This window comes from Mus pahari, chromosome 14 (genome assembly GCF_900095145.1).
Source record: "Mus pahari chromosome 14, PAHARI_EIJ_v1.1, whole genome shotgun sequence".
NCBI classification, from domain to species: domain Eukaryota; kingdom Metazoa; phylum Chordata; class Mammalia; order Rodentia; family Muridae; genus Mus; species Mus pahari.
In genome coordinates this window covers 20,466,870-20,479,707 of record NC_034603.1, presented here as the reverse complement: position 1 = coordinate 20,479,707, position 12,838 = coordinate 20,466,870, and the positions used below count along the sequence as shown (strand labels likewise).

Sequence of the window (12,838 nt, the reverse complement as noted above, 5' to 3'; positions counted from 1 at the left end):
TACACAGAGAAACCCTGTCTCAAAAAAACAAAAAAAAAGAGCAGTAAAGGGGGGCTGGGAGATGGCTCTGCAGTTAAGAAAATGTACTTCTCAAGCCAGCCTAATTCCTAGCTGCATTCTAAATATTTATCATTATACCCACAGATAAGCACAGGTCCCACCCCTCTTTAAAGAAACATATCCTAGCAACAGATGGAGACCATTACAGAAAATCCACAACAGATCAAAACGCAGAACAGGTGACTGTGTGGTACCCAGCAAGGGCATCTGACTCCCTGTGTTAGATGTAACCGAAACATCTGTAACACAACTCCTGTACCTAAGGCTCAAGGATGATTGGGGGGAAAGGGTCATGTGTTGGTTTGAATGAAAATAGCTCCCAAAGGCTCATAGAAAGTGGCACTTTTTGAAAATGTTAGGAGGCATGGCCTTGTTGGAGGAAGTGTGTCACTGAGTGTGGTCTTTGAGGTTTCAGAAGCTCAAGTCAGACCCAACAACTCACACTCTCTTCCTGCTGCCTGCAGATCCAGACGTCCAGAACGCTCAGCTCCTTGTTCAGCACCATGTCTGCCTGCATGCCACCATGCTTCATTCCATGCTAATAATGGACTAAACCTCTGAACCTGGAAGCCAGCTCCAGTTCAATGTTTTCCTTTTTAAGAGTTGTTATGGTCATGGTGTCTGTCTTAGTTAGGGTTCCCATTGCTGTGAAAAGGACACCATGACCATGGCAACTCTTATAAAGGAAAACATTTATTTGGGGCTGGCTTGCAGTTTCAGAGGTTCTATTATCATCATGGCGGGAAGCATGGTGGTATACAGGAAGATATGATGCTGGAGGACCCAAGAGTTCTATATCTTGATCTGAAGGCAGCTAAGAGGACACTGGAATTGCACACTGGGTATAGCTTCCACAAGTGATACACTTCCTCCAACAAGGCCACGCCTACTCCAACAAGAGTGCCACTCCCTATGGGCGAAGCATTCAAACACATGAGTCCATGGGGGCCGAACCTAGTCAAACCACCAGTGTCTCTTCACAGCAATAGAAACCCTAAGACGGGGCAGAAAGGTTGCAAAAGCCAGAAGAACAGATAGTTTGCTGTGAGGTTATATCTCCTAGAAATGTCAAGAGAAGTCTCATCAACATGGCTGCCAAAACATGTCACAAACAAGAGAACACCAACAGACATGCTAATGTGGAATGGCAAATCTTATGGAGCCTCAACCCTAGACCAAGAACTACAAGCAACTAAAGAGTGCTCAGCTGGATAGCAAGTCTCCCCAGGTGATGGCAAAAGTGTGCACCTGAGAGCAACTCTGCAGCCCGGGTCATGCTCAGTCCAGTCCTCACTCCCCTAGAAGGGCAGGCATGCTGTACAGCCTAAAGTCAGTCAGTCTGCCTGTCTGTCCATGTGTGTATGTGTCCCCTTCCCTCTCTTCCCCTCCTCCATCCCATTAGCCCCCTGGCCTTGTTTCAGGACAAGGACAAGGATGGAGAATGAATTAGAGAGTTCTAGAAACCCTACCATCTCTCACCTCGCAGGATCGCACATGTCTAGAAGGCTCAGCACAAGCCCCATGTGCCTCAGAGGAGCCTCTGGGAGCTGGAAGGCAGCCCCAGGACTACAGACCACTCTTATACCGGCACAGTTCCCCAGGGAACTGTGGTGAGTCCAAGGACTGTGATGGCCCTTCTGTGGCCAATAACATGGTAGAAACTTCTCCATCTACAATCTCCTTTAGGAAAGATTAATCCATCTCCTATGCCCAAAAGGTCCCTGAACTACTCAAATACCAATCTCACAAAGTACAAGGCTGACAGACAAAGCGCAGCTCAAGACTACCCGGTGCCACACTCTGCCTTTCCCTCCATTCCTTCCTCAGTCAGAATTCCTCACAGATGAACTAAGAGCAGCACGGACCAGGACTACCCTGGCTCCAGCAAGGATGGGACATTTAAACCAGCCCTTGGGGGCTGGAGAGATGGCTCAGTGGTTAAGAGCACCGACTGCTCTTCTAGAGGTCCTGAGTTCAATTCCCAGCAACCACATGGTGGCTCACAACCATCTGTACAGCCACAGTGTATGCATATACATAAAAACAAACAAACAAACAAACAAATAAATAAATCTTTGAAACAGCCCTTGAGATACCAGTCTCTTTTTCCCAAGAAACAGACATGAAACCTGTTCACTTCCCGATATGACTACAAATAGGAGGAGGATTCAGCCTAGAGGCCAGATCCAGAGAAGGAATCCAATCCAGGTCTGTGCCCAAGATACACAATAGCTCCTACCCAGGGTGCTACCTCCCTGGGGAGTCTCGGGTACCACCAGGGAGTGGCAAAAAAACTCCATGAGAAGGGTGTCAGGACCTCAGAACTCACCAGAACTACAGAGAACAAGACTGGGTCTCACGACAAATATATTAGAGCAGTGGCTCTCAGCCTCCCTAATGCTCTGACCCTTGAATACAGTGCCTCGTGCTGTGGTGACCTCCCCCACCGCACACACACACCCTGCCAACCATAAAAATATTTTTGTTGCTTCTTTATAACTGTGATTTTGCTACTGTTAAACATAAACATTTGTTTTTTTTGCTGTTGTTGTTAAGATTTATTTATTTATGAGTACACTAGCTATCTTCAGACACACCAGAAGAGGGCATCTGATCCCACTACAGATGGTTGTAAGCCACCATGTGGTTGCTGGGAATTGAACTCAGGACCTCTGGATGAGAAGTCAGTGTTCTTAACCACTGAGCCATCTCTCTAGCCCAACATCTGTATTTTCTAATGGTCTTGTGACCCCTGTGAAAGGGTCTTTCAATCCTCCCTACCCAACCCCCCAAAGGGTCATGACCCACAGGTTGAGAACCCCATATTAAGCCAAACACCAGAGCTGTGAGCAAGGTCTTTAAAGGCCATTCATTCATAAGCAGGCAGCAAGTGTATCTGGGTTCTTACAGGGTTAGAGAAGCACTAGGTTTAAAGGCGCCTCAGACAGAGAATGCTGCTTGTCCCAAACCAGACCTCAGCAGCACAGACAGCTGGTTCCCACAGAAGGCGACTGAGATGTCAGCACAGCTCCCACTCCAATCCCAACATCTGTCTGGACAACAACAAAAGAAAAGCACCCAAGCTAAAGACTGCTATACTGCATACTGGGACTCTGCCCAGTTTGGGCAGAGGTCTTAACTAATTCATGGGGGAACTCAAAATGGGTACAAGCTGCTACAGCATCAAACCAAGTTAAAAACTAAAGAACAGCCTCAACATACAGATACACATATGGACGCATGCACGCACACACAAATATACATGCATGCACACATGCACGCTCAAAGCAGAGAGGACTGACCAGATCCTAATATCACCAAGGCCTCCCCATCAGGGTGTGCTTTGTCTTCCCATAGGACTGTGACAGTTGTCATTCTGCAGGCTGGTTCTGTCTACCCAGCAGAAAGGTGTGCCCTGAGTGTTAGCCGCTGAGGTGGACTAGATGCCAACTGTATGATCCTGGAAGGAGCCAGGGGCTGCCTTGCTTCTAATCCCTTACTTTATCTAAAAGCTTAAAGGAATGTGGGCACTGCTAGGCTGGGCCTGGGAGGAGGTGGCACTCCCAATTCTCAAGTCAGTCTGGGACAACCCATAGGAGAAGCCCCTCACCCAAACCAGGCATGGTCACACGTGGCAAGAACCTGTCTCAAAAAATAACACACACACGCAGAGACATAGCAAGACAGGCCCCCACACGAACACAAACGCTGCTCCCCCTGCTTGGCAAGTTCTAAGACACGCCTCTTGAGCTAACAGAGAGGAGCTAAGTAGTGACAGGCCTGGACAGAGGTTCCAGAAGGCCAGTCTTCGAGGCAGCAGGTCACATCCACTGGAACCCATTTAGTACTATACAATTTAAATGTGGGTCATGGGTCCTTCATCCAAGAGTACCGAGGTTCAAATGTGGATTGTGAGCCCCCTTGCCCAGCAGCTAAGGTGCCTGCTAAACCCTGGCAGCATTTTCTGCCTGTGTATGATCAAGTCGGAGGCTATTTAAGGCAGCACCTTCAACAGTGAACACCATCACCAGGAGGTCAGCGAGATGCCCAGGTCTATCACCGGGGCTGACCCTCCTGGCCTGGGCAGCTCACACGTAACAGGGAGCCAACCTGGAAAGAACACGGTGATGTCCTACAAGTCTTTCTAGCCATCCTTATTTGCTAATGATAGCAGATGTCAGGACCCAGTATCAGACTGGACCTAAGAACAAGTCACAAGAGTAAGTGGCTTCCTAGCTCCGAGGCTGAACAAGCCTAGGAACAACTGGCTGACGTTCACTTCCTCCCGGCCAGCACAGCTCTTCTGTAACCACTCACGTCAGCATTGTAAAGAACACGCTGACAAAAGCCGATTTATATCTTTACCATTTATTTCTTAAAATCTTATTCAAAATATTAAATAATACAATTTCAGATATGAAAAAAACTACTGCAATAAAACAGTTCAGGTTTATTTCACCACAGTGCCCTTCCCTCAGACAGTCAACTGTCCCTGACGGGGGAAGACAACGCTGCTGCTTCCGTGTCCACACAGGGAGCATAGCTGCTGGCCCGCCCGCCTGCCTGCCCAGGCTTTACTGAGCTCACAGTAAAGACTATGCTTTCTGCAAAGTTGTAAAGAAGATTGGTAGTCAAGCATGATTCAAATCACACATTTACATTCTGATCAACTGTGAAAAGGCAGGCTACCATGAAATATAGCAAATAATCCCAGTGGCTGGGGGCTGGGGAGAGGCAAGACTGAAGGTCAGTGTTACACAGGCCTGTGGGAACTTTTTCCAATTGCTGCTTTAACTGCAGGACCAAGACACAGTCTCACTCAAGTGACAATGGGCTCTAGAGTCTCCTCCAATTTACTGTGATCAAGAAACAAACTGAGAAACCGCTGACTGGTTTTACACTCTGCTTGTCTTCTGAGCCCTGGAGCTCATGCTAAAATCAAGTGCTAACAAATAGTCCCTGGTCATGAGTTAAATACTCTACCAGCTTCTACCCTAAACGTCACTCCGTAATCCAAACCAAAACCTGGGATCTACCTAACCTGTAGATTCACCTGTGATCACTGGGAACTGCAGTCTCTTTTGCCAGAGTTCATAAACAAGTTTACCATGACCACAAAGCAGCAGCTACATCATCTTACACTGTGTCTCAAGTGCCTAAAACACCCAAAGTGGGTTCTTTTTAAACTACATTTATCTATCATGTGTGTAAGAATGTGTGTAGGTACACACATGCCATGGTCCACATGTGGAGATCAGAGGACAACCTCCAAGACTATTGCACGTAGACCACGTAGGCCCTGGGGGCTGAACTCAGGCTGTCAGGGAGGCAGCAAGTGCCTTTACTACCTGAACCCACTTCATTGTCCTTAGAGCAGCTTTGAAAGAAAGGGGGAAATGTGATTTTAAAGCAAAGTATTGTATTGCAATATCTTTGTACATTAAAATTAGGAAACACACACACAAAATGTGTTTGAAAATATGAGATTTGGAAGTGGGTGCGCGGCCACACCTGTGGTACCAGCATTTGAGAAGCCAAGGCAGTAAGACCGACAGTCTGAGGCCAGCCAGGGCTACTGAGTGGGGCCCTATCTCAACCACAGAAGGAGAATAAAGGAACCGGTACAGCATCTGGGTGGCAGCAAGTGATGAGAACCAGCAGTGCTGACCCAGCGGGGTCTGAGCGCCGGGATGGGCCTCTCAAAGGGAACACTGCTGCCAGAGGCACAATAAATGGAAAATAATAACAACTACACCAAAGTATAAAGTAATGTTTAACTCACATTTCAGATACCTGATTGAATCTAGCTCTAAAGAAAGATTTAAAAAAAAGAAAAAAAGAAATCATATACTTCTTGTTTGTGACAGTTAATTCTCAAAGCACCAAGGCAAAATAGAGTGCCCCTTCTCGGCTAAGTACCACTTGCCCCGTGGCAAACATCTGCACATCATAGAAAAGTTAAGCAAATAAAACAGCATACTAAGCAAATGCCAATCAAGTGCTTTAAAAAATGTAATCATTGGTGATCTTCAGAGAGGGCATGGCCTCGTTCACGTTCTGGTCCAAACGATGGTACTCCACAGTTTTGGAACACAAGCCATCACGCCACTTTCTGCTTTGAACTAGGAGGAAAATCTGAAATAAAACAAAACAATTAGACATGCTGAAGAAATAACTTACCTGTTAATGTTTTTGTAACAAGTGCAGGACCTTGCTAAGGCTTTGGGACACAAAAACTAATATTAGCAATAATAAGACAACACCCTTCTCTAGCTTGTCGTCACGGCTACCCAGTGCCTCTCAGTGGATCCCACTTGCCCACAGCCTGAGTGTCAGCACTGAGCTCAGTTAACAAGCACCTCTGGTGGTCTGACTGCTGCTTTCTGTCACTGGCTCACTGACACTGGAGGCTGGAAGACATTCTGACAGTAACTGTTCCATTCTGTCCTTTCTCAGGTAAGAAAACTCAGGCCCCAGAGAGGAAGAAGACAGCCTAAATGACAAGGCAAGTCATGAGAGCTCAGCCTTGAGATAGAGGTAGACAGAGCGAGGGAGGGAGGGAGGGAGGGGATTGAGACACAGAGACAGAGACAGAGAGCACGCCATATACTGAGAAACTGTGCCTGAGCATCCTTTAGAACTCCCAAAGGCTCCACCACTCAGTCGCTGTCCCCATTAGCTTCCGCCTCCTTTAAGTCGAGCACAGAAATGATCATCATTGTGCTCTCTCTGAACTAAAACTTGGAATCATCTAACCATCCAGAAGGAACAAAGCACAATCAATTATACAGATATTAAACCACACTTCTTAAAGATTTATTTATTTACAATGTATACAGCGTTCTGCCTGCATGTATGCCTGCAGGCCAGAATAGATCACCAAATCTCCTTACAAATGGTTGTGAACCACCATGTGGTTGCTGGGAATTGAACTCAGGCTCTCTGGAAGAACAGACAGTGCTCTTACCCTCTGAGCCATCTCTCCAACTCCCTAAACCACATTTGTAAATAATATGCTACGGTGCCAAAGTGGACAGGGAAAGCTCACGAGGCTTCGGCCTACACAAAGAATTCAGGCAACTGAGGGATGCTGAGCACTAAGAACATCTGCTCAAGGGGAGAGCACACCACTTGGTTACCTAATAATATAAATGGCCAGCCCTGAAAGTACACATACAATAACATGCATGCTGATCAGGTTACACTGATGAACATCTGCTTCTCCCCGCCCCCAGCTATTAAGAGCAGGGTTTAACGCTGCACCCATCAAGGCAGCCCCAGTGTCAGTGCAGACGCTCCCCTGGAGTGATGTGGGCTTCCTCAGCGTCCTCCACAGGGCTAAGCTGTTTCTAAGACAGCGGGCGTGACACCAGCGAGGCCTGTGGTAGGGGAGGGGCTGCCCAGATGGAAGGCACCCAGTCCAGGCTCAGTTGCCAGGCCGAGGCCCATACCAGTCCTACAGCACCCACAGTGCCCCCCATGCTGGCTGTGGGGATCCAGTTTCTGGCCAGTTCCCAGTAGCACAGGCCTAAAAACCTCTCAGCACTGATCACTGTAGGGTCTCAACTCTCGGGGTCACCCTGTCCCACTGCCCTGGAGCACTGCAAATATATATTTCTATTCAAGAACACAATAAGTATGTATTTAAGAATATATATACATATAACAACAATTAATGCAAAAGGCCATGAATTTGAAAGAGCAAGGAGGGGTACATGGAAGGATATGGAGGGAGGAAATTATATATTATAATCTCAAAAATAAAAGATGAAATGAGGGAGATATGCTGTGGGAAATATCCATAATTTGTTTGACAAAATGCAAGTTACTGGGGTTGAAAGAGCGGCTCAGCAGTTGGTGAGAGCTGCTTTTACAGAGGACCAAGTTCAGAGTCCAGCACCCACGTCAGGCACCTCACACCTCTAACACCAGCCCCTGGTGGCAATGTGCTCTCATACTCACAGCGCTCACTCACAGCACACACACACACACACACACACACACACACATATACACATGCACACACAATTCAAAATAAGCGATAATAAATAAATAAAATATTGGGCTGTTGAGATGACTCAGCAAGTAAAGACACTGTCACCCAAGCATGGTGGAAAGCAAGTCTATAAAACTGTCCTCTGGCCTCCACATAAAGACTACGACAAATGCCCCACACCCAAAATTTACCTAAGGTTTTAAAGCAAAATGTAAAATTCTATATATAACATTCAGTGAAAACTTATGGCATGTGTGTATATGTGTATCTGTGAACCAAAAATACATTTAAAGTATATTTTAATGCTCTGAGTGACAGCTTAGACTTTCCTTTTTCCCTACAGTCTTGAGATTTCTACATTCTCTACATTAAACATGTTGTGTGGGAGGAGTGTGGTTGTCCATTTATAACCAGATTCCCCAGAAGTAGAGACACAGGTTATGAACTACCATGAGACACGGGGAACCCAGTCCTCTGCAAAAGCAGTCAGAGCTCTCAACCACTGAGCCATCTCTCCAGCCTAGTTAATGATCTTTGGCACAGTTTCAAAGTCTAAGCTGGCCATGGACAACAGTGGCCCACCTGCCTGTGCTCCCCAAGAGACAAGGTTACAAGCATGCACCATATCTAGTTATACATAAGATCCTTTTTTTTAATCTTTTCTTTTCTTTTTAAGGCAGGTTCTTAAATATATATAGCCCTGTCCCTCAGTACAAAGTCAAAGCTGACAATGACGAATCCTGAATCTCTGAACTCTGGAATTCACCTGGGCTTACAGAAGTGTTAGCATGCCCAGGTTTATGTGATGCTGGGAAATGAACCCAGGGCCTCACATACACTAGGGAGAACTAGTCACATCCTCAGCCTCTCTTGGTAGCCAGAGAGTAACACTACTGTAAGATCAGTAAGTGAATGCATAATAAATTATTAAATTAATACTCTTGCCCCACAAGTATTCCCACTGAAGTATCATTACCAAATGAAGAAATGCAAGCCAGGCATGGTGGCACACACCTCTGACTCCAGCATTTGGGAGACAGAGGCAAGTGGATCTCTGTAAGTTCAAGCCAGCACGGGCTACAGTGAGTTCCAGGACAGCCAGGGCTACTTTAGTGAGGTCCTGTCTGAAAAAAATCAACAACTCACTGGCCTTTGGTTTAGTTCATTATGAAAAGATTCAAGTAATTTCCTAGAAGCACATGTAACACTCATTATTCCTCATTTCTCTAATTACCAGACTCCTAACTTCAATAGAAATATCAACATTTATCAGGACTTTCAACCTGACTAAAAAAATTTATACAAATGTGGCTGAGACAATGATTACAGAAAGGGCTAAAATCCCAACTTACCTTCCTTTTGTTGTGATAGGTAACATACACAACAGCTGCACAGAAAGCAAAAATCAGGAGATGAAAAAAGAAATGGCTATCCTCTCTGCTGGGGGGCGGGAGCTTCATGACCTGCACTGAGTCCTGGAAGCCCCTGAAGCGACTGCTCTCCTTGCTGATCGCAATGTTAATGTCTTCAGGTTCCTCGTCCCTGGGGTTGGTGGTCCAGTCGTAGTCTGGCTCTCCATAGTCACCATTGTCCAGAGTGTCCTTGACGGAGGCCGGGGAACTGTTGAGAGCCAGAAGATCCTCCTCCTCCATGCTGGGGTCTTCATTGCTGTCAGCCTCCTCCTCAGGCACAGATGGGGCAGCAGAGGGGATGGGCGCCGTAGAGCTGCTTCCACTTTTCTCTGCACTGGCTGGGCTAAGTGTGGTGCTGATCTGGGAAACAGAAGGTCTGGTGTGGTTTCCAGGCGTTGTCACCACAACTGGAGAAGAATCTGTAACATTGTTTGGAGGATTCTGTGGTGTATCTGAAAAACAAAAGCATCCCAACATTGCTAACCTTTACAAGAAAAAAAAAAAAAACGTATTTATCAAATTTTCACTGAGCATTTCTCTTCAGTATAATAAATTCCTGCAGTTTTCTCTTAAGATCTAGTTAAGTTCAATGGCTATCAATCAATTACCTTTCTTCCTGGTCAGTTAATCTCAGGCAGTAATTGTTTTGCTAGGTAATGACGTGAACAGCCTACCACTCAAAGAATAAGCAAGCATCCACTTTCAGGTCAGTCCTTCAAGTCCACACAGACCTCACCCACCCGCACGGTCTCCCTTTATCAAAGACCAGACCTCAGCAGGCCCTGTCCAGGCTCTATCTCATTGCCAGAATAGAAAGGGGGGAGGCCTTGGGACACGAAACACAATCAGTACACATATGTCATACACACACACACACACACACACACACACACACACACACACACACACGAGACACAGAATCCGGAACTAAATACAGTATAAAACAGGTACTTAGAAACTTCTGTTGCTAAAATTGACTGAACCTCACTTGGAGCCCAGAACATGAGCAAGCATAGCTGAAAAGCCTTCGCTTTGTCCGTGTCCTGCTTCCCTCTGCAGGTTGGTATGGCAAGCAGTCAAAGTGTCTGTCTAGTCTGTGTCACCCTTCAAGCCACTGTCCTAACCCTGCAGGCACCCTGGATTCTACAAAGAGCAGGCCCTTCTAGGTCCTCCTAGCTATCCACCAGTGAGAGGGTGACCCCGGCACTGGAGCACATCCCCTGAGAACTCCATGTCCCCTCCAGCAATAGGGACATCTGACCACCTTGTAGAACCAAACCAGAGACAAGAATCCCTGACCAGATGCTCAATTATGCACCATCTGCCCCCTCTCTGCCCCATGCTCAAAGTTCCTGTCAGGATCTTCCTAAAAACAGTGTTTAGGGGTCACTAAACCTCTTTCTCAGTTTCTCTCTCTCCCTAAAATAGCCACATTAATTCTTTAGTTTTCAGCATTCCTTGACTCTAATTTGGACTGGAGATAGGTGACAGAGCCTAGTTTGTTGGGGCTGCCAGAGGCTAGACTTTTACATTAAAAAAAAAAAAAAAAAAACTTATTTCAAGCATATAACCAGTATACAAAGTTACAAACAAGCTGTAGACAGCATCTCTGATACTTGAAGACTCTTCAAATTTTTAAATCACCAAAATTCTAAGGGACAGGAACCAGAAACCAGAATTTGAAAGCTTAGTGACAGCAGTGTAAAGGTTGGGAAGGCAGGCTCTGGGTGAGAAACGAGGCCAAATGCTTGCACAACCTTCCAGCCCTATGCCCCTACCTCCTCAGTGAAGTTCACTGAAGTATAGCTAAAACTGTTTACAGAAGTAACTCCACCCAACGGGAAGAATCAATGGAGACATAGTCCACAGAGGAAAGCTGCTAAACTGAACAGTGTATCCAATCTCTGACTGAGTAGAGGGTCTTAATTAGACAGAAGTCTCCCAGAAAAATAATTTCTAACAAAGAAAAACTAGAGGTCTGGAGAGATGGCTCAGTGATTAAGAGCACTGATTACTCTTCCAGAGGTCCTGAGTTCAACTCCCAGCAACCACATGGTGGTTCATAACCATCTGTAATAGGATCCGATGACCACTTCTGGTGTGTCTGAAGACAGCTACAGTGTACTCTTACAAATAAATCTTAAAAGAAGGAGAAGAAGAAATAGTTTATAAAGATAATTGGATTAACGATGTTGGGCACTGGGTTTGATCCCTAGCATCAGAAAAATAAATGTTAAAAGACAGTGCATTAGAGCTAGGCATAGCAACACACACCTGTAATGCCAGCAGTACACAGCTAGTTTTGAGGACACTCTGGACTACAGGAGACCCTATTTCCAAAATAAACAACAACAACAACAAAAATCCATCTTTGCCTACCTATCTTTTTAGATGGTTTCTAAAGGACCTGTGTTGGGAAGGGCAGAAATCACTACACAAAAACCCTCCCCTGAGCCCTTCAGATCTCTCCTCATGCTTCTCTGACGACATAACAGAAATCTGATTCCCTTGCAAACACACTGGTCCTACAGCCTTTTCCTCCACAGCTGGTTTCCCTCCCACACCCTTGCACAGACAGAAGAAGGGTCTGCTCTGCACACCATTTCCCATTCTTCCCCAGAAGGGCCACTGGTTGGGGGACACACATCTCCCTTATCACCAACTCCTGGCAGGTCTCCTCATCATAAGACTTTAGCTCCTAACTGCAGGGTTCTCTCTCATCCAAAAAAGAGCTCCTATTTGGATTCCAAAGCCCAAGACCTCTCTTCTGCTGAGTCAGCCCAACTACCCATCAGCCTCTCACTCCACTATTGTGGGAAGCAGGTGTGACCAAGCCCCGTGATCCCTGTTTACCAGGGTTAGGGAAAAAGCAGAAGCCAGGCAGAAGGAACAGGAAGCCAAAGAAAAGCAAAGGCAAGCTGAATTAGAAGCTGTTCTGTTGGCTAAGAAGAAAGAAGAGGAAGAAGTTAGAAAAAGGAAAGGCAGAAACTTCGGAACTCGAACAAGAGAGAAAGGAGCTATGGGGGAGTTCTGTGGTAAGAATTAATCTAGCACTAGGAAGAGGCTCCCCAGTGGAGGGATAAAGCTAGGTTCCCGGTAGAGGGACAAAATTAAGCTCCCAGTATAGGGACGTTAAGCTCCTGGGGTTATGGGACCGAGTTAGGCTCACAGTAGGTACGGAGTTAGGAAAGTCTAGCCTCCAAAAAGGGACGGAAAACCACAGATAAGAAGCTATGGGATCCGCTGCTTCGAAAGAGAAAGTAAAAACCACATTAGTACGGCTTCTCAAATGAAGCAGAGTTAAATTTAAAAAAATGAAACTCTAGACAAATTTTTGGAAACAATAATTAAAGAGGCACCCTGGTTTCTA

General features: G+C 46.0%; 1 protein-coding gene across 1 annotated transcript in view; it reads right to left on the bottom strand.

The window, feature by feature from the left end:
- Nucleotides 1–4,490: 4,490 nt before the first annotated feature.
- C14H5orf15 (chromosome 14 C5orf15 homolog) overlaps nucleotides 4,491–12,838 on the bottom strand; it is an 18,551-nt gene continuing 10,203 nt past the window's right edge. Inside the window, exons 2-3 of the mRNA XM_021212871.2 lie at nucleotides 9,409–9,920; nucleotides 4,491–6,195 (exon numbers count right to left, since the gene is read on the bottom strand). Coding sequence (XP_021068530.1) covers nucleotides 6,064–6,195; nucleotides 9,409–9,920 — 644 coding nt within the window. The 3' untranslated portion in view covers nucleotides 4,491–6,063. The remainder of the gene's footprint in view (nucleotides 6,196–9,408; nucleotides 9,921–12,838) is intronic.